Raw genomic sequence first — 24,942 nt, 5'->3', positions numbered from 1 at the left:
CACGCTGACTAACACCCCTATTGAGTCTGCAGACCTTTGGCTCCCTAATTTCCCCGAACTGGAAAATGTACACCCCGATGGACATACTCCCTTCTTAAGTATTTCAAGCCTCAGCAAACAGACAAATCGTGCCGTGAGATGAGCAGCGCTGCCCCGCTCCATGCAGGAAATCCAATTTATTTGTCTTGAGGAGCGAAACATGAAATGACAGTAAAACCTCTCCAGCCGTAGCACACGGTGCCAGACTGCTGCCTTATCTCTGCTGGGACCGCAAGCCAAGGAATCGATGCCAAATGCGGACGTTTAAGCCCTTTATTTTGTGATGTGGATTTCACAGTTTGGGTTTTTTTCATTTATTTGCCCTAACACTGAGAGTTCTCTGAAGACAGACCCAAGCCAGAGGGGTTTAAGTTGACCTCAATATATAACCATGGTGCCTTTTCATAAATGGATTTTTAGGTTGTTCATTCCAGTCTGTACTCCAGTCCATTCACAAAGAACATGAAGGCTGGGATAGCATGTTCAAACTAGCTACTGGAAACAAGCCTTTATCAATGATGGAGGCAAGTGGTGTGTCGGAGGGAGAAAGGGATAGCTATGAATGAGTAGGACAAGGAATCCTTCCCAGTGAAGGAATCTTTAGAAGCTTTGAAGCTAGCCAACTGCATCTCCCTGACTGGCTAAGTACAGGCAGTCAGAAGCTGACTGCATCCAGAAAGTCCACCAGTTTAAAAAGTAACACTCTCCTATAGCGAAACTGCTTTTTTTCTAGCACAAACAATCACCTCAATCTGAAAAAGGGCCTCAAGTGAGCTGCTCTTTCAATAATGCATGAAAACTACCCGTGTTTTCTGGTTTAATATGCTTTAGATGCAGTATTTCCAGATTTGTTTGCCTTCGCTGACCTTAACTGTATTACAACATCCTACTCTGCTAAAGACTGTCTTCAGGCTGCGAATCAAGCAGTTCTCTAGAACTCCCCACCTCAGGGTCAGGAATTTTAAAAGTCATTTATTCATAAATGCTGTTATGTCCCGTTGTTATCAACCATATCTGCCCCCTTCCTCCCTGTGCATTCAGGCCAAGATTGTTTTACCCTGGTGACAACAATCAGTCTTTGCTGGTCTTAGCAGAGGATGACAGAGTTTGGCAAAACCTGATGGGGCAGATAAACACAAAGAATTTTGCTGCCTGACTCTGAGCTCAGAGCTGCAGGCACTGCTTGAACCTCATGGGTTTCATGTTAAGGACAAGACCTAAGTGAAAGGGCTGTGCTCCTCTCCCACCCCATAGATACAACCCCCCCTGCTCTATTTTGGACCTACCAGTCGGTCACACCACCTAGCAGACCTTCCTTCGGTGAGCCGATAGAAGGCTTTTCTTTGCTAACTCTAAAAACAATTCTTGCTGAGATTTTTGATACCTAACACGCTGCAGCAAAGGAAGGGAAATCTTCCTCCTGGAGCTTCTGGAGGCTGCTGCAGCAGTATCAAGCTGGAAATTCTCACCCTACTGCTTTACTGTCTGTCCTCAAGCCAAACTCCACTCACGAGCCACAGGCTGATTACCCTCCCCATAGTTTAAACATCTTTTGTGACAAAAAACTAGTGTAAATCATCTAGCGGGTATGCAAGGACTAAATGCAATGTATGTCCTGCAGAACCCCCCATCTTTCCTCATCCTCTGTGCTCTAAGAGCCCACGCTGGCTGGAAACACTTAGCACCTACCTGGAGTGCCAGTACGATCACTAAGTGCAAGGATTGAAGCTGAGCAGAAAAGAGTGTAGTAGGGTTTGTTAGGGTAAGGAGTCAACATGAGAACATGGCCAAGAAAAATCAGTCCTTGTTTGCAAGCTCAACAGATTGTGAGTTGAGCATTATAACCTTAGGAACCATAAACCCACCCTCAATCCATATGGATTCAAGATTCAACGCCATCATCTGATACTACAAAACAAACAGAGCTACAGGAATGGCATGGTGACCTAAAACAGCTGCCCCCTAAATCCTACCAGCAGAGTCCTCAGCAGAGATGCCGATATACGTGAGAAATCCCCTGCTTGGCCAGGAAAAAGCCGTCTACATCGCTAATCATCCTAAGCAGGAACAAACAGCCTGTAAATCAACTAGAGAGCAGCACTGCAACTTGTACCAAAGGTTGTGACAAAATTAAACTCGGTATGGGAATGCAGTTGAGGCAGCCATCAGCTGACAAAGTACATTTCTTCCTCATTCTCACTTCTTGGTGTAGTTGCTGTAAACACTCAAGACATTTCTCTGATTTATGCATTTAATTAAAAGATATCTGTAACATTCATGCTGTTTACATTTAACCCAACGCTGCAATGAAAGCTGTAATTTTGTCTGGGATTTATATTCTGTACTCAAATTTATTTTGATTCCTTGATTTAAACATACACACAGAAGTGAAAATGTGTCAAATCATGAAAATGGAAAAGATTATACTCCATTATCTAGTTCATCTGTCAACCAGGGCAGAAATCTTCTGAGGACTGTTTTTCTCAATCTGCCACATGTTATGGAAACTTAATTTAAAAGACTAATTCAGAAAAGACAGCTAAACCTTAAAAGTGGGAGAGCAATTGGACCGGTATAATTGAAGTTGGTTACATTATTTTTTTCTCCCTCTATCTTGTATTCAGTTGTTTATAATTCGCCTAATCTGGCACCTTCTGGGATAAAATTGTTGACCTTGGCCAGATTACTTTATATGTTTTTTTTTTTTTAAAAAGAGGTTATTTTTTTTTTAATGGAATGAGCAACAAAAACGTGGTTTTTTTTTTAATCAAAGTAATAAATTAAATTTAAATGCAACTCATTTTCCTTCTCAGCTACCCTGCCTATACTGAACGTTTGCAGTCGAAAATAAACACATGGGTTGGAAATAGCTCTCAACTGAGGAGGAAAAGAAAAAAAAAACAAATCAGAGCACTTCAGTGTAATTTTACTTTGCTTTGACCAAAGTTGCAAGATATTTGGAAACAACACGTCATGCACATGCAGCGCATTTGGCACTGGACTTTTCATTAGACTCACAACATATGCAAGTAAGGGAAGGCTGCACAACACATGTGAAGCAGATTTAGTCACAGCAAAAAACGTAATAAAAGTGTAGGGTGGCTTTCTAGGGTATGGAGAAGGAGGAGGGAAACTTGGGAAATGTTATTTAGCTTAAGCAAATGTATAGCTCCTAAGTTAATAGGGGATGGGCTCTGGCTCGGAGCCCTCCCGTAAGATGCACTGGACAGGGAGTTATGGGCTGCTCATGAGCGCTGGAATCCTGCCAAGCTGCTGCGAAGCCAGCAAAGCTCTGCAGTTCGGGGCAGGGAAGCTCCTCTGTGCTCTCTTTCAAAAAAAATGGGATCATCCTTGAAGGTTAACAGAGTTCAAAATATGTGGCAGGCAAGCGGTTAGCAGAATGGAAGTAGCTTTGAGAAGCATACACGCGCAAAATGTTGTTTACCAGTGTCAGAGATCTGTTACTATGGGGAGCGACTTGGAAAGTCTCACGCTGCTTTCCCATCCACTCATTTCTCCAGCACTTACTTTCTGCCTTATATTTTCTATGTCCTTCTTGGAGAAGCTTCCTTAAACCAATGAAATTAACCAATTTAATGCAGCTAGTGACAAACAACCAGATACACAAAGATAGATCGGTTTGTGTTAGAATCTGTGTAAAGTTCATATCTTTCTGCTCAGTGTCTCTCCACGTGCCCTTCCTTCCTATAAAGGGAATGACCCTTCTATGTGCCACTGAAAAAAATCAAATTTAGCAAATATTTCTTTACTTTTAAATTGCACAGCTAAATCAAAGTAGATGCACTGACAGACAATGCAGCGTCTCAAGAGCTCACATGGGAAAATCTGATTCTGCTGCTACACTCACTTCCAGTCTTGTTGGATATTTCACAGTGCAATGAAAGGCCAAGACCAGACTTCAGCTGTGCATAAAGAAATACGTGATTGATCTCTTTTGGCAACCCACGCTCCTTTTTAGTGACTGGAGTTTGTATGTCAACTCCTGACCCTTCCCCTCCACAAAGTTTGCAGAGCACCTACCATCAGGCCCCCCATTTATCACCACCAGCAATGCCTTGCACAAGGATGCTCTGCCATCTGGAGAGCAGCAGGAAGGAAAACATTCCTCATCCTGGGTGACAGTAGGAAAATGCCACCACTTACCACTTTTTTCTCCTCCAAAACAATATTCCTAACAGCGATGGTTCCTGCTCATCGCTGCAGAACAGCCTCCTCCCGGGTAAGAACTGGTTGGGGCATCCTTTGCCAGACATGGAGATGCTGAAGGGTCCCTTGCATGCTGACTGGGTCACCAGCAGGGCACAACCAGGAGGAGACGATTGCAATGGACATCCCTTGCGTCCCGTACAGAAATATTTTTCTGCTCCCTACAGGATGCCTGAAGAATTACATACTTATTTCTTAAAGAGTCATATTTAGATACCTGTGTATTTTCACACAACAACAATTTTGTATCTGATGCTCTACTTCAGGAGAAAAGGCAAATGTCAACTGTTAGTGAAGAGGTAACCAGCCTCCACAAGAGTACCGCTGCTGCTTCTTCGTTATCATTCATTATACCTTCCCTCCTACTCCCTAGTTTTTATCACCAGGGGCAAAAGGATGCTAACTAAACCCTTTGCAAGTGCTGAATGGCCAATTCTATGCTCCTATCAGTGCTGCTCTTTCCCAGGCTGCATGTCCAACAGCTCTTTCACCCCTTTTTTTTCTTGTTATGAACTTTAATCACAAACATGGATAAACAACTTTTTTATTACCCGGCCATGTGATGCATTTGAAAATTCTGATAACCAACCTCCCACCTTCTCCTGTTCTGCTCAGACCCCAGCTCTGCTTCTCTTCAGGTTCAAAGGAATACTTAACTTTACAACATCGATAGTTTCCTGATGACCTAATTCTGGGTCAGAAAGGAAAAAAAACCCAGTAATAACTGTTGTTATAGGACACTATTCCATCTTCTAAAGCCTCTGCATGTAACTGCATGAACTCTCATCTGTTGTCTTAAGGGGAAGCAGTTAATTACAATCCACAAGCTGCCACAGGCAAAGGCTGAGACATTAATCAGCTCAGCTGGGTATGGGGCTATAACTGCAGTTACAGTTCTGTGTAGCAGTGAAGGGTCTAAACCCAAGTGACTGCAAAGCAAAGACAGCCACAGGAGAGAAATACGGGGGAACAGCAAAACTCTCACCCTGCCGATCACCCTGCTCCTAAGAAGGGTTTGTTTTCCCTTTTACATTTTTCTTCGTTTGAAAAATTAGTCTCAGAACCACTAACAATATGTATTATTGTATTAATATATTATTCCATTTGCATTCCTACAATTAAATTGTTATTATTACCTAGTGCATTTCTCCTGGCTGGGTAGATAGGACCTTGTCACCTGAACATTTCAGTTTTTTCTCAAAACTGGTTTTAGATAACCACAACACTTCCAGGCTCCTGTGGAAGGCTGACCTGCAGAACAACATTATTGAATAGCTCTTCTGAAGTAGCTATGGTGACTCCAGAATAAGGTAATTTCATTCCAGTATAATTGTTCAGCTTTGTGAAGAAAGCAATTACACTGGAATGAAGTGACTGAATCCAGAATGAAGCTTCCAGAAGGTAACTGGAAGAGTTTTCAGGGGTGGAGGGGACAGACATTAAGCCTCCATATAAATATTAGTCTCCATGTAGACAACAGCTTGGGAATAGGAGTGTCCTGTGCTAGCCCACCCTTCATCTTGGCCAATGCACCTCATTCCTGAACTGCGGAATCACTGTTACTCAAGTCACTCACCCAAGGCACCACCCTCCCAAGCTACCTTGTCGTGTTGCAATACCCAGCTCTTGCTGTGTGTTCCTTCATCTCTGGATGAACTCTGCTTCTCTGGATTCCAGTAAGATCAGCAAAGACCCACATCTGAATAGGATGCATCTTTCCTAGAGAACTGTGATTGAATTACAAGTAAGATGTAAAGGAGATCATGAAAATACATTAAATGTTGGATTTAAAAACCCAGAACCCTGGGGCAAACAAAAGCCTCACCAGTGCTTCTGAAAACCCTACACGTAAGGTTTCCTACATCACATTTGCATTTATACAATTCAGCTGTTACCTATTAACTCCAAGTTAGCCTATTTTCAGCTAGTCATTTATCTTGTAAGTAAAGTATTAAAGAAAATGATGATCTTATGCAAGCCTTGAAGAAAGAAACTGGATTAAACTGTTTGGAGCTTCCCCTGATCATAGCAATGGTCCTTCCGGGACCACAACAGTTTCACTGATTTTTCAACACAAAAAGCATGTGTGGATTTGAGCATCAGTACCACATTGGCCTTGACCATTAATAGTTTCTCGTCGATAGACATGAGGGATCTCCAGGCGCACACAGCCCTCAGCAGTATTCTGGCTTCCCTGGTCCAGAATGGAAAGGGCCAACATTCTGAGACTGTCAGTAGCATACATGGTACGCTATCTTAAAGTGTCTGGGTTTTTAAAGGAAAATCATACTTGTGCTACTAAACACCAGGGTTTTTAAAAGCAAGGACTGCTAAACTTGTAATATTTTTAAGTTAACTTCAGCTATAGACACAGCTTTGAAAGCATCTGACTTTTATGATTCTCAATTACGCCAGCCATAAAGCCAAGTCACCTACATATCTTCTGCAATGGCTTAGCCTTGCAGGCTGCAGGCTGCGAACGGGGACCCTCGCTGGCATCGGCCATGTGCTGACCCTGCGACACCAAGGCAGTCTCAGCGAGTGGTTAGATGAGACTTACATGGCGCTTTCACAGGTTGTGGACAAGCCATTTTCAGCAACTTTTGGTTTACAGACAAAGGATCCAAAATTCTAACAAAGTCAAATGAGCTAAGAACACTCTAAATATTTTCACAGTGATCCATTCTTAATAAAAAGGAGAAAGAGCTCTGATATAATCGAGCGCAAAAATCCTGTTTACAGGATCTTCATATAAAAAGCAATGAAATTAAGTAAGGCTGTATTACTTGCTACTGCTATCAATTAATGCAGCAACCACTTCCAGACATAATAATTACCATATGTGCACTGCGCTTTACCTCTGGGCTTATTAATTTCATACACAGGAGGTTAAAACTATTGATTGCATTAAAACATACTGCTGTGTTACAACAGAAATGCTCCCACTGCAACACGACATTGCACAAACTGGAATGATTCAAGTGACATAGGAACAGCCATCTGCACCCATCAGTGGATAACTTTCTAACAATCATTGCTCTGTCCCCTCTTAAACACACAAACACAACAGGAGAATGGCAGCAGTTAGCTCAGCTGCTTAGGGACAAAAATTATAGGGTCTTAAGATACTGATGTTGACCACTGCATAAATGTAAAACCACTAAGAGTACCTATCAATATCAATAAATTGATAAAACTAAAATGGCTTTTCTTTCTCACTGCCATCCACCCCACTGTGACTTTGCTCACGTCGAAGTGACTGCCAAACAGTGCTACCCTACAAACTTCAGAGCAGCCTGAACTTTGGCGAGTCTCAAAAGAATATGCATGTGGATTTGGAAAAGTCCATTTGGTTTTTGAAGTTTGCTGAAAACTTGACATATACTGAAAGATCAGGACATTCACATAGCATCTAAAAAACAGGCAGTGGCTGCACTGCCGTAAGACAACTGGGTTTCTAACTAGATGCAATATGTTCAGAAACAACTGCATCCTTTTTGCACTTGGGCTGTTTTGTTGTCATCCTAGCTGCATAATTAAAGCTGTATTTGTACTCAATGCTGGTTAAGCTTCTAGAAATTATATAACCTGCTTTAAAAAACCTCCCTGTAAACAACAAAGCACTGTTTATCATTTTAATAAATCTTAACCTCACATTAAATAATTCTGCTCTCCTAAAATAATATTTATAAAGACAATGGCAACAGTGATGCAAAGGAACAAATGTAAGAGGCGAAACTATCAAGTTGGCTGCATCGGTAGTACATTCATATAGCGTGAAAGTGTGTGAGCAATTGCCAGAAGCCTTTAAAAGTCAGAAGGAACCTGGCTTTTTTTCAGCAAAAGCAATAAAACCAAGCACCAAGCACAAAGAGTTAATGTATTCTTCCTACTTCTGAAAGCAGGAACGAACCTGATTTCGTCAGTGAGGTTTGGCAACGTGCGAAATCCTGTAACCAATTTCATTTCCTGATAAATGAACGGTCCACAGGGGAAAGTCAGCCAGAGGCTTTGGGAACTGTCGAGAGCTCAGACATGACCGAGAGGCTCCTGGAAGGAGCCAGACTGTCTCTTTGCTTATCACCGCCCAGCCAAACGGCACCATCCAAACGCCGGCGCTGCCAGACTCCATTTCGAGCTGGAGCTGCGGCGCAACGTGATAGTGCTTCATCAAGGCACGGGATCCCCTGAAAAAATAAACCAGCTCCAGCACACGTCTTGCGTTAGACTTTAAGCAACTGGGCTGAAAACACATGGTTGTATAAAACAGGCGTTGGGATGTAACTTGTAATGGTCTGCGTTGTTTATGTGTTTTAAAGCCAAGTGCTAGGAGTGACTTGGTATTCTGGAGTTTAGAATCTCCCCTCCGCCCTTCCAACAGGAAAAAGCCAAATACAGAAGGATAAATCATTTGTTATTGGATAGATTTTGGCATCAGTGAGACTGTGAAGGATGCGTTTTCAATAGGAGCTATAGGCTGCGTCACGTGGAAAGCTGAACATCGCTCTGTTCTCAACTATTCTCAGTTTTAAACTATGAATTGATTTTTTGAAAAGTTATCCTCATAAATGTAACCGATAGTCCTACTGAATGTTAACAGTAAATATCAGATCTAATTGCAAAATGACACAAGTGCCTCAACACCAGCTCAGCTGTGACTTTCTCATCTATCTAAATGCCACCTCTTCATATAGACTTAACCTGACTGTTTGCTTTTATATTACTACAAATTGATTCACAACTCCAACATTTTTACAGGAAATTCAAGTAGCTTGACACACAGAGATGTGAACTTTTAAAAGTTTGAGCTTGTAAAAAAAAATATTGCAGTCTGATGACCCCTGAAGGGAAGATAAAAGGAAAAAAAAAATAGCTTAAATAATAACTTCAGGCCCTTCATTACCAAAATCCTGGGTAACTTTTCAAGTGGCTTGCAGGCTTATAATAGCAACAATGTCTGCAATTGATTAGCTACCCCAGCACAGCCAGATGTCTCTGTGACGGGGAGAAAGTACTGTTGGTTCTAGAGTTTACTGGGAAGCAGAACATCATTTCACTGAAAAACAAAATTTCTAAAACAGAAGTTAGGGAAGCTAAAGAAATATTATGTTTGTTCTAAACCAAAGCGTCTGAAATCAGTTTTACTGCACTTTCTAGTTCTTTGGAACGCCTGGGACAAATTCTTTTCTTGCTCCCAAGGAAAATGCTGCTCGCTTAACTCAGTCTGCCCTTTACCACAACATCACTACTCACCGATTTGCTGGGACCTTTGACACCTTCTGCTCAAAGACTGTGACAAATACAAGCTAATAATATATTTTTAAAAAAAGACAGTTCTCTATGTTAACTATCTCTGCAGGATTGCAAACAAGGTACATGGCCTTGGAGGAATTGCAGAACACGACTCCAGACACACCAAGGTCTACATTTTGAGCAAACAAACATCATGAGCCCCGTCCCCACTGCTCCTTCCATGACTTTACTCATGTTATTTAATGCACACTTTAGGCCTCAAATGAGTAAAACAGTGAGAATACCCAAATGGGATACGAAAAGAATCAGCTACTCTTTCAAAGCATTGTGATACTCACGATACTGCTGCCTTTGAAAGTATCCTTGATACTTTTTGGGCTACTGCTATGCGTTTACCAAATACTGCAATGACTCCATGCGCATCATTGCACAGTGAGCAAGAAACACTATAGGAGGGAAACAATTTCAACACAAGAGCTTGCAAAAGCTGAATGGATTTCGTGTGGGTAGCCAAGACTCACTCCCAGTTCCTTCAAGCTGATCGTTCAGCAGTTAAATAGTGCTCTGCCTCTGCCTCTGTGCTCCTTCAGCTGCTTCTCTCCACTTCAACCGAGTTGGCTGAAGCTCACAGACTCATCTCTGCTGCTCTGCTTGCCCACTGCACAGGAAGAAACACAAAGATCTCATGCCGTAAGATCCTTACCCCACTGCTGACCATCGTGGGGATGACTGCCCTGGAAAGGCAAGGACAGCCTTGCTTGGTAGCCCTCAGAACTACTGCAGACACAGGCGATGGGGCTGGTCATCTTACATCTACAGTGATGCAATGCAAAAACCCAGTCCTATGCTGTCCTTAAAAGCACACAGGAGGGACAAAGCCAAGAAACACCTTCTCAGTTTTCTGAGCAATCAATGTGACTCCTAAAAAAGCCCAGTTGTGTGAGGTTCAACCAGGCTCAGTGCCGGGCCCTGCCCGTGGGTCACACCAGCCCCCCGCAGCGCTGCGGGCTGGGGCAGGGGGCTGGGAACTGCCTGGGGGGAAAGGGCCTGGGGGGGCTGGTCAGCAGCCAGCTGGGCATGAGCCCCCCGTGTGCCCAGGTGGCCCAGGAGGCCAGCAGCATCCTGGCTGGTGCCAGCAGTGCTGTGGCCAGCGGGAGCAGGGCAGTGCCCGTCCCCCTGCCCTCGGCACTGGGGAGGCCGCCCCTGGAATGGCGCGGTGGGCTCTGGGCCCCTCGCTCCCAGACAGAGCCTGAGGGGCTGGAGCGTGTCCAGAGCCGGGCAGGGGGCTGCGGAAGGGGCTGGGGCACAAGTGCTGTGGGGAGCGGCTGGGGGAGCTGGGGGGTCAGCCTGGAGAGGGGGGGCTGAGGGGAGACCTTCTGGCTCCCTGCAACCCCCTGAGAGGGGCTGGAGCCAGGGGGGTCGGGCTCTTCTCCCAGGGAACAGGCGACAGGACGAGAGGGAACGGCCTCACGTTGTGCCGGGGGAGGGTTCGGCTGGGAATGAGGGAAAATCCCCTCACGGAAAGGGTGGCCAAGGCTGGCACAGGCTGCCCGGGGGGCTGGAGGCACCCGCCCTGGGGGGATTTATAGCACCTGGAGATGTGGCGCTGGGGGCCATGGTTAGCGGTGGCCTTGGCAGTGCGGGTTAGCGGTTGGACTTGGTGATCTCAAAGGTCTTTTCCAACCGAAATGATTCCACAATTCTATGAAAAGAGCAGCCAGGGAAATAAGGGAGAGGACAGAGGAAAGTGATGCATAGTCCATCTTTCCTCCTAATTAACACCAGCCACTATGAGCCACACCCTCACCACCACGGTAGATGCAAAGTCCTAGGCGCCTGCCCGGTGTCCTGCTTACATCACGCCTGGTAGCATCTCATAAGCACGAAGCTATGGCTTGAAAACCTTAGGACTGTTATAGCCAACCACAAAACTCCCCAGTGAAAGCAGGATTTTTCCAATGGATCTCTGGAAGTGTTAGGATATAGCAATGTTTCAGTAACTAGGAAGAAAACAAGGTTGAAGTTCTCCCATTTATTCTTGATCTGTGAAGAAAAGCTTCACACAGTGCTCCCTCTAAGTTGAAAGCATGATTATCATTTTCTGCTCAAAGGGATTTTGGCTCCTTTATAGTAAGAAACTGACATTACATAAGAAACAGTCTAAAGATCACAGATTCAAGAGTTTGGTAATGCATATTTTCCTATGCTGATGCTGCAATGATTTTTATATTACTCTTCAATAGGGAGGTGTCAGAAAAGCATTAATATGTTTTTAACTGTGTGCCAGGCAGACAAGCAAAATAAAATAGTTGAGTTTTTTTTCTTGTTCTAGTCAACAATGCCAAAAGTTAGTTTATTTTTCTCCACCCCCATGGAAGATTTTATAACCAATGAAGTAAACCAAAGTGAAAAAGCTGGTTTTCATTCCAAAATTGACTGACAGCTGCTATGTAAAAGCAAACCTAACTTGTTTGGGTTCTCAGGAGTATTCACGTTAGAAAAATTAAGTTTCCCGGAGCCACTTGAGGGGTGTGGGGGGGTCTTTTTTGGTCCCTTCCCCCTCCCCAGAATTCTAAAAACATAATTTAAAGAATGTGATACTGTGTAATTTTCACATTCAGAAGACAACTGGGGAAAGATGGAGAGCACATCCCCTTTTCAAACAGTCTCGAGAGTAACAAATAAATATGGTATCACTTACAGTGTTCGCTAACTCTCCTGGGGAGTACCAAAGCGAAGTTGTGGATGCCATGGTACACACCACCGCTGTTAGACCTGGCAATATTCAAGCAGATACTATACTCATTTGTAACCAAGACCTTATGTGCAAAAGGACTCGTCTTACACCACACCAAAGAAACCCAAATCTTGACATGTATGACAGTCAAAATCCATGCAAACACTTACTGGAATGGTAACTGTATGAGGAGTTCTAGTTGGTATTTTACTTACAAATATTAAAGCAAACTTTGAAAAGTAAATAAATACGCTTTGTGAGTGACTCACCAACACTACCAGACTATGCCAACATTTCAAATGTCTTGAGTCCCACAATATGAAGCTCCATGGCTTGCAAGTTTCAAGGCAAACTACATTTCAAAGGACTGCAGTAAAACTTACTCCACTTCCCCTAAAGCTTCTAAGTTAAGCGATTTCTTCTATCTTAACTGAACGATGCTTCTGAAAGTGAAGTGTCGTTAGCATTCAATCCAACTCAACAACCATATTTGCATTATAGGTAGCTACAATCAAGACTCTCCAAAGACTGCTGAAATGCACTTTTATCCACAGAACAAAAGGAGTCACCAAATTCCAAAGACTTTGAATCTGCAGATGCCAAAGCTGATTTACTATGGCCCTTGGCTTCCTCAGCCTTAAAAAATAAAGTAACCAGGCATACAAGCAGAAGTTTTTTGTCATCATGCTATATAGTCTAACTAGCTACTCAAGTCTACTTCCTACTAAGGATGCATTTCTGTGGATTATCATATTAAAGTTTAAAAGTGACCACAGCAATTATTTCTGATCTATTTCTGCTACAGCCCCAAAGTTCTGGTTCCCTTCTGCGGCGACTGAGTTAAGAGCCTGACTGCTGCATTATTTTTCTTTCTGTAAGTTTTTGAAATGCACAGTCAAGAGTTCCCATATGATGCAGTATGTCAGCAAGTTCTAACTTTAAGCACTGTAACAGTCACAGTTTTTCTGTAATATTTTTCACATACTTTAGATCTTGCCTACACACAAGTTTGCACCGTTTAATTAAATAGACTTAAATGATATAAGCTCCTGCTTGGACATACTTATTATAAAATAGTGTCATTCAATTTAGTTTCAACTCAGTCTCAGAATTTAAGGAACTGGGCTTATATTAATAGAAGAGCACCTGCAGAAGGGTTTGCCCTGGTTCAGACAGACAGGCAGGTTTATAATTCCATTTTAAGATTAGCCAGAGTCAGCTGAGTGCAGACATGTCTTTGACCGCCTGCTCACAGCTTCATGATGATAAGTTATTTTCTGACCACAAAGCCCATCAAAACTTACAAGATCATTTTTCCTGGAATTTTGATTACCGAAAATCATATTTCTCAAGGGATAGGGAGTATATTCTTCTCTACCTGAGGTCTATGAGAATCTGACCTCTGAAGCAAATGCCTTCAAAAGAAAAGTGAATTATTGTTCATCACTTACAGGTCAGCTCACGGAAGCAGGCAAGTTTGACATCTTAATTGAGGGTATAAATTGTCAGAAGGAAATACACAATCCATAAATACTACTATTCTTAGCATATGTTTGGCCTTTTGGAACGGCCCAAAAAGCACTTTGTTTAAAAGTTTCTTACACTTCTCTTACTAATCCGATCTTCTTCAGGTTAAGGGTTAACAGCAGCTGAGAGGCAGCAAAAGGAAGTCTGCATTATAGATGCCTGCCTAGCGTCAGACCTAAGGATGTATTAGACACAGTCAGCTTCCACTATAGGAAGATCTTTGACCCTTCAGCCAGAAAAACATAACTATCAGGAAGAATTTGAGTAATTTATTTTTTAAGGGCATTTTCTGTCTCTTGCTTAGTGCTATGCCCTAAAGCCCTGTAAAGGAGTTGCTGGTCTCTATAATTCCTCTGCCTCTACATCTTTACAGTGACATACAGAGTTAATTTGTGCAGTCTTCTACCTAAAACCACAGCAGTGAGGTACTGCTACAGCAGCAGAACAAATGCAAGAAAGCTGTACATAGCTTAAGAGTTACAGATCTGCCCCAAGGTTTAATTTAGATCATTAAACACCACTGGTCTGGATTCTGAAGCCAGCATCTTGCCATAGCCAAATAACAACCACTTGGGACTAAGGACATCAGTACTCTGGGAAAAAAAACCCACCATCATCAGGAGCAGTTGTAATGGAAGACGAGGCAATGGATGGTCTCTTGGGATCAACGTCACGTTAGGTAGGGTGCATACATCTAAAATGCCATCAGTTTCCTTCACAATCTTGGGTGCTGTGTGAGCGCTGCCCGTGTCCTGCCCCACCACACTGTTGAATGATGTCTCCTCCCTAGGAGGAGCATCTGCAGAAAGAGGGTAACCTTTCCAGAGAGAGCTCAGTAGCCAAACCAAGAGACTGTTTCAATTCCCTCAGCTTTGCAGACTTCACGTGCACTTTCTTTTATGGCTACACCTTCTTCCCAGAGTTGAAAGTACCTACACTTGACGTCCTCTGTTGAATTCACTGTCACCTCACTCAACAACCATGTCGTTTTTGTAACATTTTTGGTAGCTGAACTTTTGGTGTTGACACTGCTTCCCCAGGAGCGGGGTGATGGACCAGGGACACAAAGCTGTCCTGGTCCGGCTGCCAGGTGGTATCTACCATCACTCTGAGGACAACTTACTCTTTTCCCCAGTGCTCTGGTGCCTCGGTGATTAGGGCTTTCAAGAAATGGAAGTTGAAGAAGTTGAAAGTACATCATTAGTAGAAGGGGAAACCTATGAGAAGTGCTTTTAACACCTAAAGCGAAACTTGTTCTGTCAAGAGACTGAAGGCTTTTACCTCTGCTCCTTTTACATATTCTTGTGAAATTTTAATGCCCGTCAAACTTGAATGCACTTTAATAAATATTAAATTTTGCACCATACCAAAAAGGTGCAAGTTGATGGCATAACGGCACATCTGCAGAGCACGTGAACACACAACTAAATACTCATTGACACAGAGAGGAAAGGAACAGGTGAAAAATAAAAGCAGCTCCGAGTATGTTCATGAAAATGAAACCTCTGCCTTAAGTGGCTTAGCTAATGGGACCCTTTCTTTTATAAAGCATTAAATGTGGCCTCCCAAGTGTGATCACTCCGTGAACCTAAATATCAGCTCCCAATCACTAGCTGGCATTCAAAACAAGTTTTCCCACTTACTGTAAAAGAGCAGTTATCTGCTGGCTAACTCTCCTTGAAATCCTGAGATAACTCTCAGACTCCAGACACAGTCCTACTTCTCTCACACTCCTAAACCTGAAAGTACAGATAGTTCACCAAAAGGAAGAAAGGCAGCCTGAGAACTTTAAAAAAATAAAAAAAAAGAATGAAGCCAATTTTCACCTATCACTATGATCTCTAAATTGCCTTTAATAAGCTCCTGCAATAAAACAGGGAGCCTGGATTGTGGGCTGCTTGTCTGCGAAGGAGACAGCTCTATCTCCATGCCGTGGCTTCTGCCTCCATCCCGGGCGTATGAACTTCATTTATCTTCTCCCACAGACCGAAGGAGAAATAACCAGCTCTTGATTTCAGCACCTGCCCTTTATCTCTCTGTCTATGCAGAAGTCTTCTAAAAGGCCAATTACTCAGCTTGGACTTTCCCTGCCTTCCACAGTACACGGCTAAAAAGCAAACGCTTAAAATAATGTTAATTATATTGTCTCCAGTCAGATTGCTCTGGGACTAAAAAGAAAATACGAGTTAGATATCCCATTTCCCAATAATTATTTGCTAAGAAAACGGAGGGTAACTTTCCTAACACAGACACACACACACACACAAATATGTATTTTTATGTATGTATACACACACACACATGACCTACTGCTAAGACACATGCTCACTGTGCACCCCATGTTGCTTCCCACAGTGAAAAGGAGCCCAGGGTGTGCTACAAAACTGATAAGCTCCATTATGCAGATTGGGATGGTGGCTTTAAGTGCTGTTATTTTCAGTTGATGTTTATTCATGTTTGAACTATGGTCTAAGCACCAGACTCAAGATCTGAATACACCTAACGCCTCTTGAATGCTCACTTCCTCGACAAAGGCCAAGATAAGCAACTTGAAACATTCACTATATTTATCTGTGCATAAATTAGGTATTTATACATAAGAAAAAAACCACACCAACATTGTTTGAGCTACGGGGAAGCAAGTGAGTATGCTTCAGTCCTCACTTTTCCAAATCATATCCTCTTTGTGTTTCACTCGCCTCCCTCAGAGCACTTCAGCTGAAGACAGCGATTTCTAGGAGGTAGGACTAGTATCTCTGCAGAGTCTCTTGTACTTCAGAGCACTTCAGTATGTTACAGCAAAAAGCAAGGATGGCTCAAAAAATAATTAGCAATTAACTGCAAAGCTGATCTATAAATTCTCAGGATTAAACTCCACAGCTCTGCATGTTGTAATTACATGTAGGTCACGTCGACCCAGAAGCAAAAGACCCATAACTCCTTCAGACATTGCCCAAGCTGGCCAGACACAAGCCACTTCTCTGAATTGGCTGTGCCCGAGCCAGCATGTGTTAGCAAAATGTCCCTTCAGCAGGCAAATCGAGTCGGTCTAGGCACCAGACAGCTTCCAGCTTGCAGCTGTGAGCTTAGCGATGGAGCAGCCACACGGAGCCTATTGTGCAGGCAAAGTGACGGCGGGCAGGGCTGCTCCCACCCATCCAGACATGCCCAGAGAGTGTCATTAAAGACATGTGGATTAAAGCTTTCTCCTTTATTTAGCTGCTGAAATTCCTCAGAGTTGCCAGAGTTATTGTGTAACTATATCTTTAGTCTGATCTTAATAAAATTTTGTCAAGGTTTAGAACAGCTTCCCCTGAAAACCTCAGAGGCTGAAGTGGGAAGACTCCGGGAATTACACGAGACTTCTAGGAGAGAGGTACAAGGACAGAGGGCACAAGACTCAAGGTCATTTCTACAGGAGGGAGCTGCGTGCTGCTCATCATTACTGCCTGCAGAGAAAGGACGTTATTTGCATTTACTAATTAATGCATGACATTACAGATACCAAGGTCAGTGGCACCAACTTTTCTCCACACAGGAGTAACCTGCTCTGGTGAAACTGCTGCTCAGCAAAAGGATTTTGAAAAAGCCCAGTAGGTATGAGCGGGCAGCGTAGAGGAATTACGTGCCAGTCTATGTTCCCTTGGTAACACTGCCCCCAAACTCAAGCTTCAGAGGAAAGGTAAGCAACTCCAAGTTGCACTAGAACCATCATCAACATCCAAAGTACTCATCTGCTTGGTGAGGACTTAAGGAGCTTGGCACTCGTCAAAAACTTTTGATCTGTTGAGTTAATTTGCAATATAAACACATCATTTTGAATGTTGTATATCATCAATGCAGAAAATTTCAACTTGATGAGACTTCACTCCAGAAACAACATTTCTTTAAACTGTGGCCCAACACGTAAGACAATCTGGCACACTATGTAACTGATAAAACCTTCATTTTTTTTGCAAGCAGCAAATTTATTTAGCGATGGCTCTGTGTCAAGAAGGAATCGCTGTAGCCTCTTAATGTACAAGCTTTTAATTATCTGCATGTAAGAATAAATTGTCATAGAAAAAGCAAAAGGTCCAGCCTTTCTCTGTATTCACAGCATCACAGAGTAGCAAGGACACAACCTGAAGGGCCGGATTTGGATCCAACAACTCCTCTGGTGTTACTTAGGCTATTCCTGGACCACAGCTCAGGACTCGGATGCTAGACCAATCTCTCCCGAAGTAATTCGGTCTAACTAAATACGTGCCATCTCAGGGACACAGGGAACTGCAGGAAAGATACTAGTATATGCAGCCAGCTAGAAAATTCCCACTGGGTGTTTTAAAATTACCAGGATATAAATAAATTAACCAGCCGTCACCAATGACCGTGTGTACTCTGTGTGCCTTATCAGATGGTATTTTCCTAAAACTGCCACAGAAGAAAAGGGTCTTGAAAAGACACTCTTGCTGTCTTACTATGAGAGTAGGAGCAAAAATGGTTCTGCAGAAAGCAGACAGGATTTAAAACACACTCAGCATAATGGAGAAGCAAAATTTGTCGCATGTTTGAAAACCACACATAACTCCCATTCACTTACCTTGTTACACAGATTTCATTATTGCAGTATTTAAACATCACGCAGACATTAATGGATTTTAGACTTACAAAACCTGTCAAGTTGGCAAATCCCTTATGAGACTTGAGAGATTCTCAGAAGGGAACAGAGGCGTCTGCTCAGGATTATACAGAAAGCTCGTCATCATGTTGACCGGACTTACAGGTCCTGAACTGATTTTTACTAGTTTGGTTAATTCTTAACTAAAGCCTGAGAAACCTATCTTTGCAGCATTTTATATAGACCCAGATGGAGGCGCAGAACACTAGAGAAAGAAGTAGTGAACAAAAAACAAAAAATTATCAAAGTTTGGTTACAGCTTAACTAAACAATGGATGGGGAGGTGAAACAGCACCTTCGAGACAGGATGAAGACAACCTCAGCCTCAGCAAATTTAAATTCCTCCACATGCTTCAATTTAATAACTACTCCAGAAAACTCACCCAAACATTTAGCACAAGTCAGGTATTTAAATTAAAACATTACCTATCGCAATCCACAATGTAATCCCTTACCAGTCACTATTGATAGGAGAAATATGTTTTGACGTTACAGATATAAAGGGTAGGTATGTAATTAATTGGAACAGTACACTTTAATTGACAAGGTCTTGAGCACTTACTCTTAGCCTGTCTTTGGGCAAAGCAACAGCTCCTTGCTTGATGATTTCCAGAACTCGCTCCACTGACAGCTCAGCTCCAGCTTGCTCTAATCGGGAGCTGAAAAAGGTGATCACCTGGAATGAAAAAATCAGAGCACATCAATAAATAGAAGAGATCTTTGTATCAATTTACACACAGAACTGTCATCTTCTTTCCTTGGATCAATGGATCTGTACTTCTTAAAGAATAATCATGCTATTGCTTGTGTCGCAGTCAGGGAGATTTTGTTAATGTCAAATTAGCACAATTATCAGTATCCTCCTTTTAACAGATAGACGATTTTACATTTAACACACACAGCCAAACTGATAAATTTTCGTTTCCAAGTACTGTGCACTGACATATGCTTATATTTCTATCTGTTGGTACTTCTGCACGTCAGGACTTTTGAGACCTTCCAGTCTACTTTATATAGTTTGCACCAGAAATTTAATTTTCAAGCATCAAAGTAAAATCCTTACAGTCTCAATGACTCCTGGACATTGAGCTTTAAGACAACTATTACTATATCAACACAAAAACAAGAGTCTACATGACTTCCTGGGGGTTTTGTAGCATTCAAAGCCAAGGCAACTGATGGGGGGGTTGAGGAGGGGGAAGCCCACAGAGCTCTTCTCCCGAGATAAACAACCAAAAGTGCACTGTGTCCTTTCCCCATCGCAGATTCCAGGGCCAAGGACCTGTACATTCCCTCTCAATGCTATCATCCTCTCCACATCTCCCTCGCAAGGCCAAGCTGATTTTCACCATATCTCCCTCCTCACCCCCTTTTCTGTGACCCAGCTGATCCTTGTTAGCTAGAACACAGTTAGGTCAGGCTTTAACTTTTATCCCTCTCCAAGCTCAGTAGGTCACACCAGAAGCAAACATCCCACCAACAGCTCTCCATGTGGGACATCAGGAAACCTCCAATTCTATAGCTCCTTTCATCCAAAAAGAGCACACTTTGCAAATCCCATCCCTTATGCCAGAGGAACTCATCAGTCACGAAGGGGATCCAAACCTGAAAAGAACACAGAAAGGGTACAGGGCAAAATTTCAACACCTACTTAAGAGGACTCTGAAAGTACCACAAGATGGTCAGAGCCACTTGGTAGAGCCTGTCTACATGTGAGCACCTGGCCACCGCTTGGCTGGAGCCATGCACAGCTCTCGCTCACCGCACACGCTGCTGGTAGGTTCCCCAACATCTCATAGGCTTCAGACACACTCTCTGCTGAAAAGCATTAATGTCCACTTGTATCTGAATCACAGCCTCCAGCACATCGAGTAATCTTTGTTAATTCTCCCAAGCAGAAGGGGAGAAAAGTGTATTATACTACAAAATCTCTGCTAAGCTCTCTTTGTTCTGGAGTGAGACACAGCTGGAGCCAGAAACCATTACCCTAATTATGCCTCCCAGCTCAGCTGCTGTTAATAAAACAAAGACAGCTGATGGTTTGATTACTGTGAGATTCAGATTTGTTGTTCCTCTCTTGTGAGCCCAGAAACCCCATCCCTTGTTTTGAGCAGGTAGATTTGCTGGACTGAGGAGCAATCTTCTCTAGAAACTGAAGCATCAAGTGAGTGAGACAGATGACAGTTGCTGGAAGTTGCTTTATAGGGTGGTTGTGGGGTTTTGGTGTTGTTAGTTTTTTGGATTTTTTTCTTGGCTCCGTTTTGTTTTAAACAACAGAAGTATGGAAATCAATGGAGAGAAAATTCAGGTTTAACCTTTTGTATTGTCCTTACAATTATCTCCGTACTTGAAAAGAAGGGAGAATTTCACTGCCTCTGGCAGATGCTGCAGGTAGGTTTGACATTCTTACAGATAAGGACCCGATGTAGCGCTGTGATCTCTGATCTTTGAAAAAAACAGGAGTTGGAAGATGTGCTGATTTCATAAGCAAAGGAGCTGGAGGGAAGAACCAGAAATTACAGAAGAAAATGGCAAGAAACAGCTTGTGCAAAGAGTGTGAGGACCTTGGAGTGAGGCTGGCATGGTTTTGGCATACAGTCTGGGACAAATTGCTGGTAGAGGAGATACACAGCTCATAGAGGAAAGAGAAAGTTGCCCACAAACTTCAAAATTAAAACCCCATCCTCCTGCATTTCAGCACCCCTCTGTTGTCAGTAATCACTAGTGAAACCTCTCCTCGCCCAGGGCAGGCTCATGCAGAGAATCCAGCACACTAGTGCTGCCTTGTTAGCTCAAGTTCTGCTAAACCACAGTAAAAGCAAAATTTAATATTCGGCTTTTAATCAAAAGGATAAAATACTACCATAATGCATACACATAAAAAATTGAATGAGGCTCACAGATACTACCTGAATTCTGGCATTTTTTATTTTTCAAAGTTAAAGCCTCTAATCTTAACATGTTTTTAAAAGACACTTAGTTTTTGTGGTAAAGGTACTAATCTTGGTTGAGTTACATTTCACAAAGAACAAAAGTGAGATAGGCTTCCAGGATTTTCAGGCTATGTCAGCATTTCACAGAACTTTGAATGGCTATTTTTGGTATGCAGTTGACTGAAATTAAAAATATCTACTTTAATAGTAATACTTATCTCTAAGAGTTACTTGTCTTACTACTTCAGACAATATAGAATTGGAGTAATTCTCCTTTTAACCCTGACAGCGCAGTACCCCAATGCATACCCCAATGAAATATGAAAAAAGGGGGTGGGGGAAGAAAAGACAGAAAAAAAGCCAAGATATACAGAGAAGATGCTAAAGGAGGTATTTGCTTATTACCATTAGATCAGTAATAAAACCAAAAAAGCATCCAGCATTCCATCCCTACTGCCCAAGCTCCCACCTCCTCTGTAGCAGAAGCTCTAGCACTTCACCTAGTAATCTGCCCAGATATAAAAATATAAAAGCTTAAGGTAATATTAAGGAAGAGTAGCCGTTTCCTTTGCAAGAGCTTTAATTATCTTCCATACATAAGTAACAGAAATAAAATAATTTAAAATAATTATGAAAATTAACAGATTTCGACTCCTTGTGCACTTAAAAAGAAAATAAACCAGAAAAAGCAAACTGGGTGGATAATATTAAATGAGTTTCAAGTTTTAGCACATGCTTTAAAACCCAATGCTGAGCATATTACTGTAACGTATAGAAAAAAGCAGATCTCTGGGCAAAGGAACTAGGCTGAGCGATGGTGTCAATTTTTTTAGATTCTCAGAATTATTTTTCTCATTAATTATTTGGACACTTGGTCTAAGAAAACATAAAATGACCGCAAAGACTGCTTAAGAAGAAGAAGAAAAACAAGAAACTTAATGAGTCACTGTGAATTACTCGGAATTACTGTGAATTACTTGGAAATATCCAAGTCATGCTGGGCGCTGAAAGGCCCTCTCCATGCAAGGAACGTAACCGGTTTTAAAAAGCTCTCTCTCCAATCTGGCCTCCATATTAACAGAGATTAAAAGGCACATCTAATCCTGGATTAGACAACCCCTCATCAGAATATCTTATCAGTGTCCAGCTAAAATGGTGTACCTACAGCGCCTTGCCCTGCTCAGAGCCTAATTCCAGTTGTGCAAGCTACCCAGCCGTGTGGTGTGATGGGCACACAGCGACATGGCTCGGTCACCCTCAGCGCAAGGATTTCCAGGCTTTGTATTAATGCACCATTAACATACTCAAGATCTCGAAACAAAAACTTTTCTGTAGCGATTTCCAAAATCAGTTTTCATAAAGCTTTTCCATTTAAGAAGTCAATTTTCCCTGACAGACTCATTTTTAGTCCTTTCGTTTTCTAAACTATACATTTACAAAATATTTACAAAATATTTCCAGAGATTAAAAAAGCTACAAGAAAGCTAGAATGATTTCAAAGCAATATTTCAGGTCTTGGAGATTTTTTTTTAAGATTAGGATGGAATAACCACAATGTCTATTATTTCACCTGTATATTGCTTTCAATAGGGCTGAAAGAAATAAATATTTCTATTTACTAGAGCATGCACCAAGCAGCGGAGTTATCAAGGGCAAGGTGTTTTCCTCACTTGGAATCTCTCAGCGGATGCTGAAGTGCTGTGAGGCCCCAGCCCATTCTCAGGCAGTGCCACTGCCTAACTAATACTACATCTCCCCTTCTCCTCCAGCTAAAAATAACAGTGCGATTCACTGCTGCCTCCTCTGCCCACAACAATCAACGTTAACTCTGCGAAAGATAAAAAAAAAAATAACTTGGCACCAAATGAAAAAGCTCCGATTCTTGTTTTGTCTTCCTTTTTTTTCTTCCTCTCCTTCGGAAAGTGGTGAAAAGGGAAAGATGCATGTTTGACATTGGCTATTTTACATTTCCAGCTGTGTTCACCACTGGGAGAGTAACGGGCTGTATTGATGGCACATTGAAAGGAGAAGAAAATGAGAAAACAAACCTCTTGTCTTAAAGTACCACAGGATGAGCACTTCAGCTAAGTAGCTTCCTTAGAAAAACATAAATCACAGCTATGTTCAGTAGCTGATAGTCATACCCTCTGTCCTGGAGAAAAAATGAGGCAAAGCCAACCACTGCTGATTAAAGAAGAAAACAAACAGCTTCAGGTGATTAAACAGCAGGAGAAACACAAAAGGTTTATCAGCAATCTTGAAGTACTGAAGTTTTTCAGATTCATCTTGAAACTAGGAGCACATTCAAAGACACATAAACTTTTCAAGGTACTCTGCTCTTTGTACCTCCCCACTCCTAGCAAAGAAAGTGGGTAGGAGTGGGTAGGAAAAAAACTGGAAAAAGAAAAAAAAAAATCAAAGTGTTTAGTCAGGCTGTAGTCATCAGCAGGATCAAGATTTTTCTATGGGCGTTTTAAGTAAACCCATGAAAGGTTAGTTCTCAGGTCCACTGCAAGTCCTGCAGGGTCTTGAAATAGGAGTTCCTCTGCCGGAGCCAAGCCAACTCAACTGATCTGAAAATCTAGCAGGGAAATGTCTTTGGAGAATTAAATTCCTAGTAGGAAATTGCATCAATTGAATCCTTTGCATCACTCTGCCAACCAGATTTCTATCAGACTATTTTGCAAACAAAATTCTAGAAGCTACTAGTTAAGCCTGTTCAACCCCACAATATCTATCACTAGCTCACAGAAAATATGAAAGTAATGAAAGCCAATGAGTTCTCATGATGGCCATAAACCAAACTCATTTTTAGGAATTACTAGCAAGGAGTCTTCAGCAAACTCCAGACACATCTGAGGTTGCTGACCAAATTATAGACCACCTCTGAAACAGAGGCATATAGATAGTTCACAGCTGAAATATTTCTGCAGGAGGCCAGAACAGGAACCATAGCATTCCTCTTTGTTCACCATCCAGAGGAAGAATATCCCATTTAGCTAAACAAGATGCACAATATCCTATTAAGATGACTTTCTAAAATGAAAAGTAAATTAATAGGAAACAGAAGGTATTTTGATTTCAGTTTCTTCTGTACAGCATTAACTGTTCCCATATGTTCCCAATCAGCTGGCAATGGTGATTTTTAGCTTATTTATACAATCTCAGAGACAAATAAGCAGTTTTTAATAATAAAAAAAATGCTCCATACACTGATGACCCTTAAACATTCACCTATTTTTGCCTCAACAATGAAGCACACAGAAGCTACATGTTGTCTCTGGAGTAAATTCAACGGTCCAAAGGCTGATGCAAAGTCCATAGTCATGGTGACCGAGTCAGTACCGCGGTTAACCTGGGCAATCTGAGCAGCTGGTGGAGCTGCAGAGCCATCCCCACGTTCTGCTCTGTCCCCTGCACCAGTGTCATCCTGCCAAACGTCTGCTATCCAGAGGCCACCAGCACCGAAGTCCCTGGAAACCTACCACAGAGCTTTGTTATTATTAACATTAGAAAGTCTTTCTTGATGACCTGTGAATCCACAAGTATGTGGAAAAGGTTATTCC

The 24,942-nt window shown here is 42.2% G+C and overlaps 1 protein-coding gene across 6 annotated transcripts in view; it reads right to left on the bottom strand.

Annotated features, from left to right (window-relative positions):
* The window catches only part of DYM (dymeclin), a 219,545-nt gene that overhangs the window by 12,467 nt on the left and 182,136 nt on the right, over positions 1-24,942 (bottom strand). For all 6 annotated transcript variants that reach the window (XM_080371554.1, XM_080371551.1, XM_080371550.1 and 3 more), the window contains one exon: positions 19,006-19,119. In XM_080371554.1, coding sequence (XP_080227680.1) covers positions 19,006-19,119 — 114 coding nt within the window. The remainder of the gene's footprint in view (positions 1-19,005; positions 19,120-24,942) is intronic.

The sequence above is a fragment of the Falco punctatus genome (genome assembly GCF_963210335.1).
Source record: "Falco punctatus genome assembly, chromosome: Z".
Classification (NCBI taxonomy): domain Eukaryota; kingdom Metazoa; phylum Chordata; class Aves; order Falconiformes; family Falconidae; genus Falco; species Falco punctatus.
Note: the sequence above shows the minus strand (reverse complement) of the source record. Positions and strands in the feature narration are given on the sequence as shown.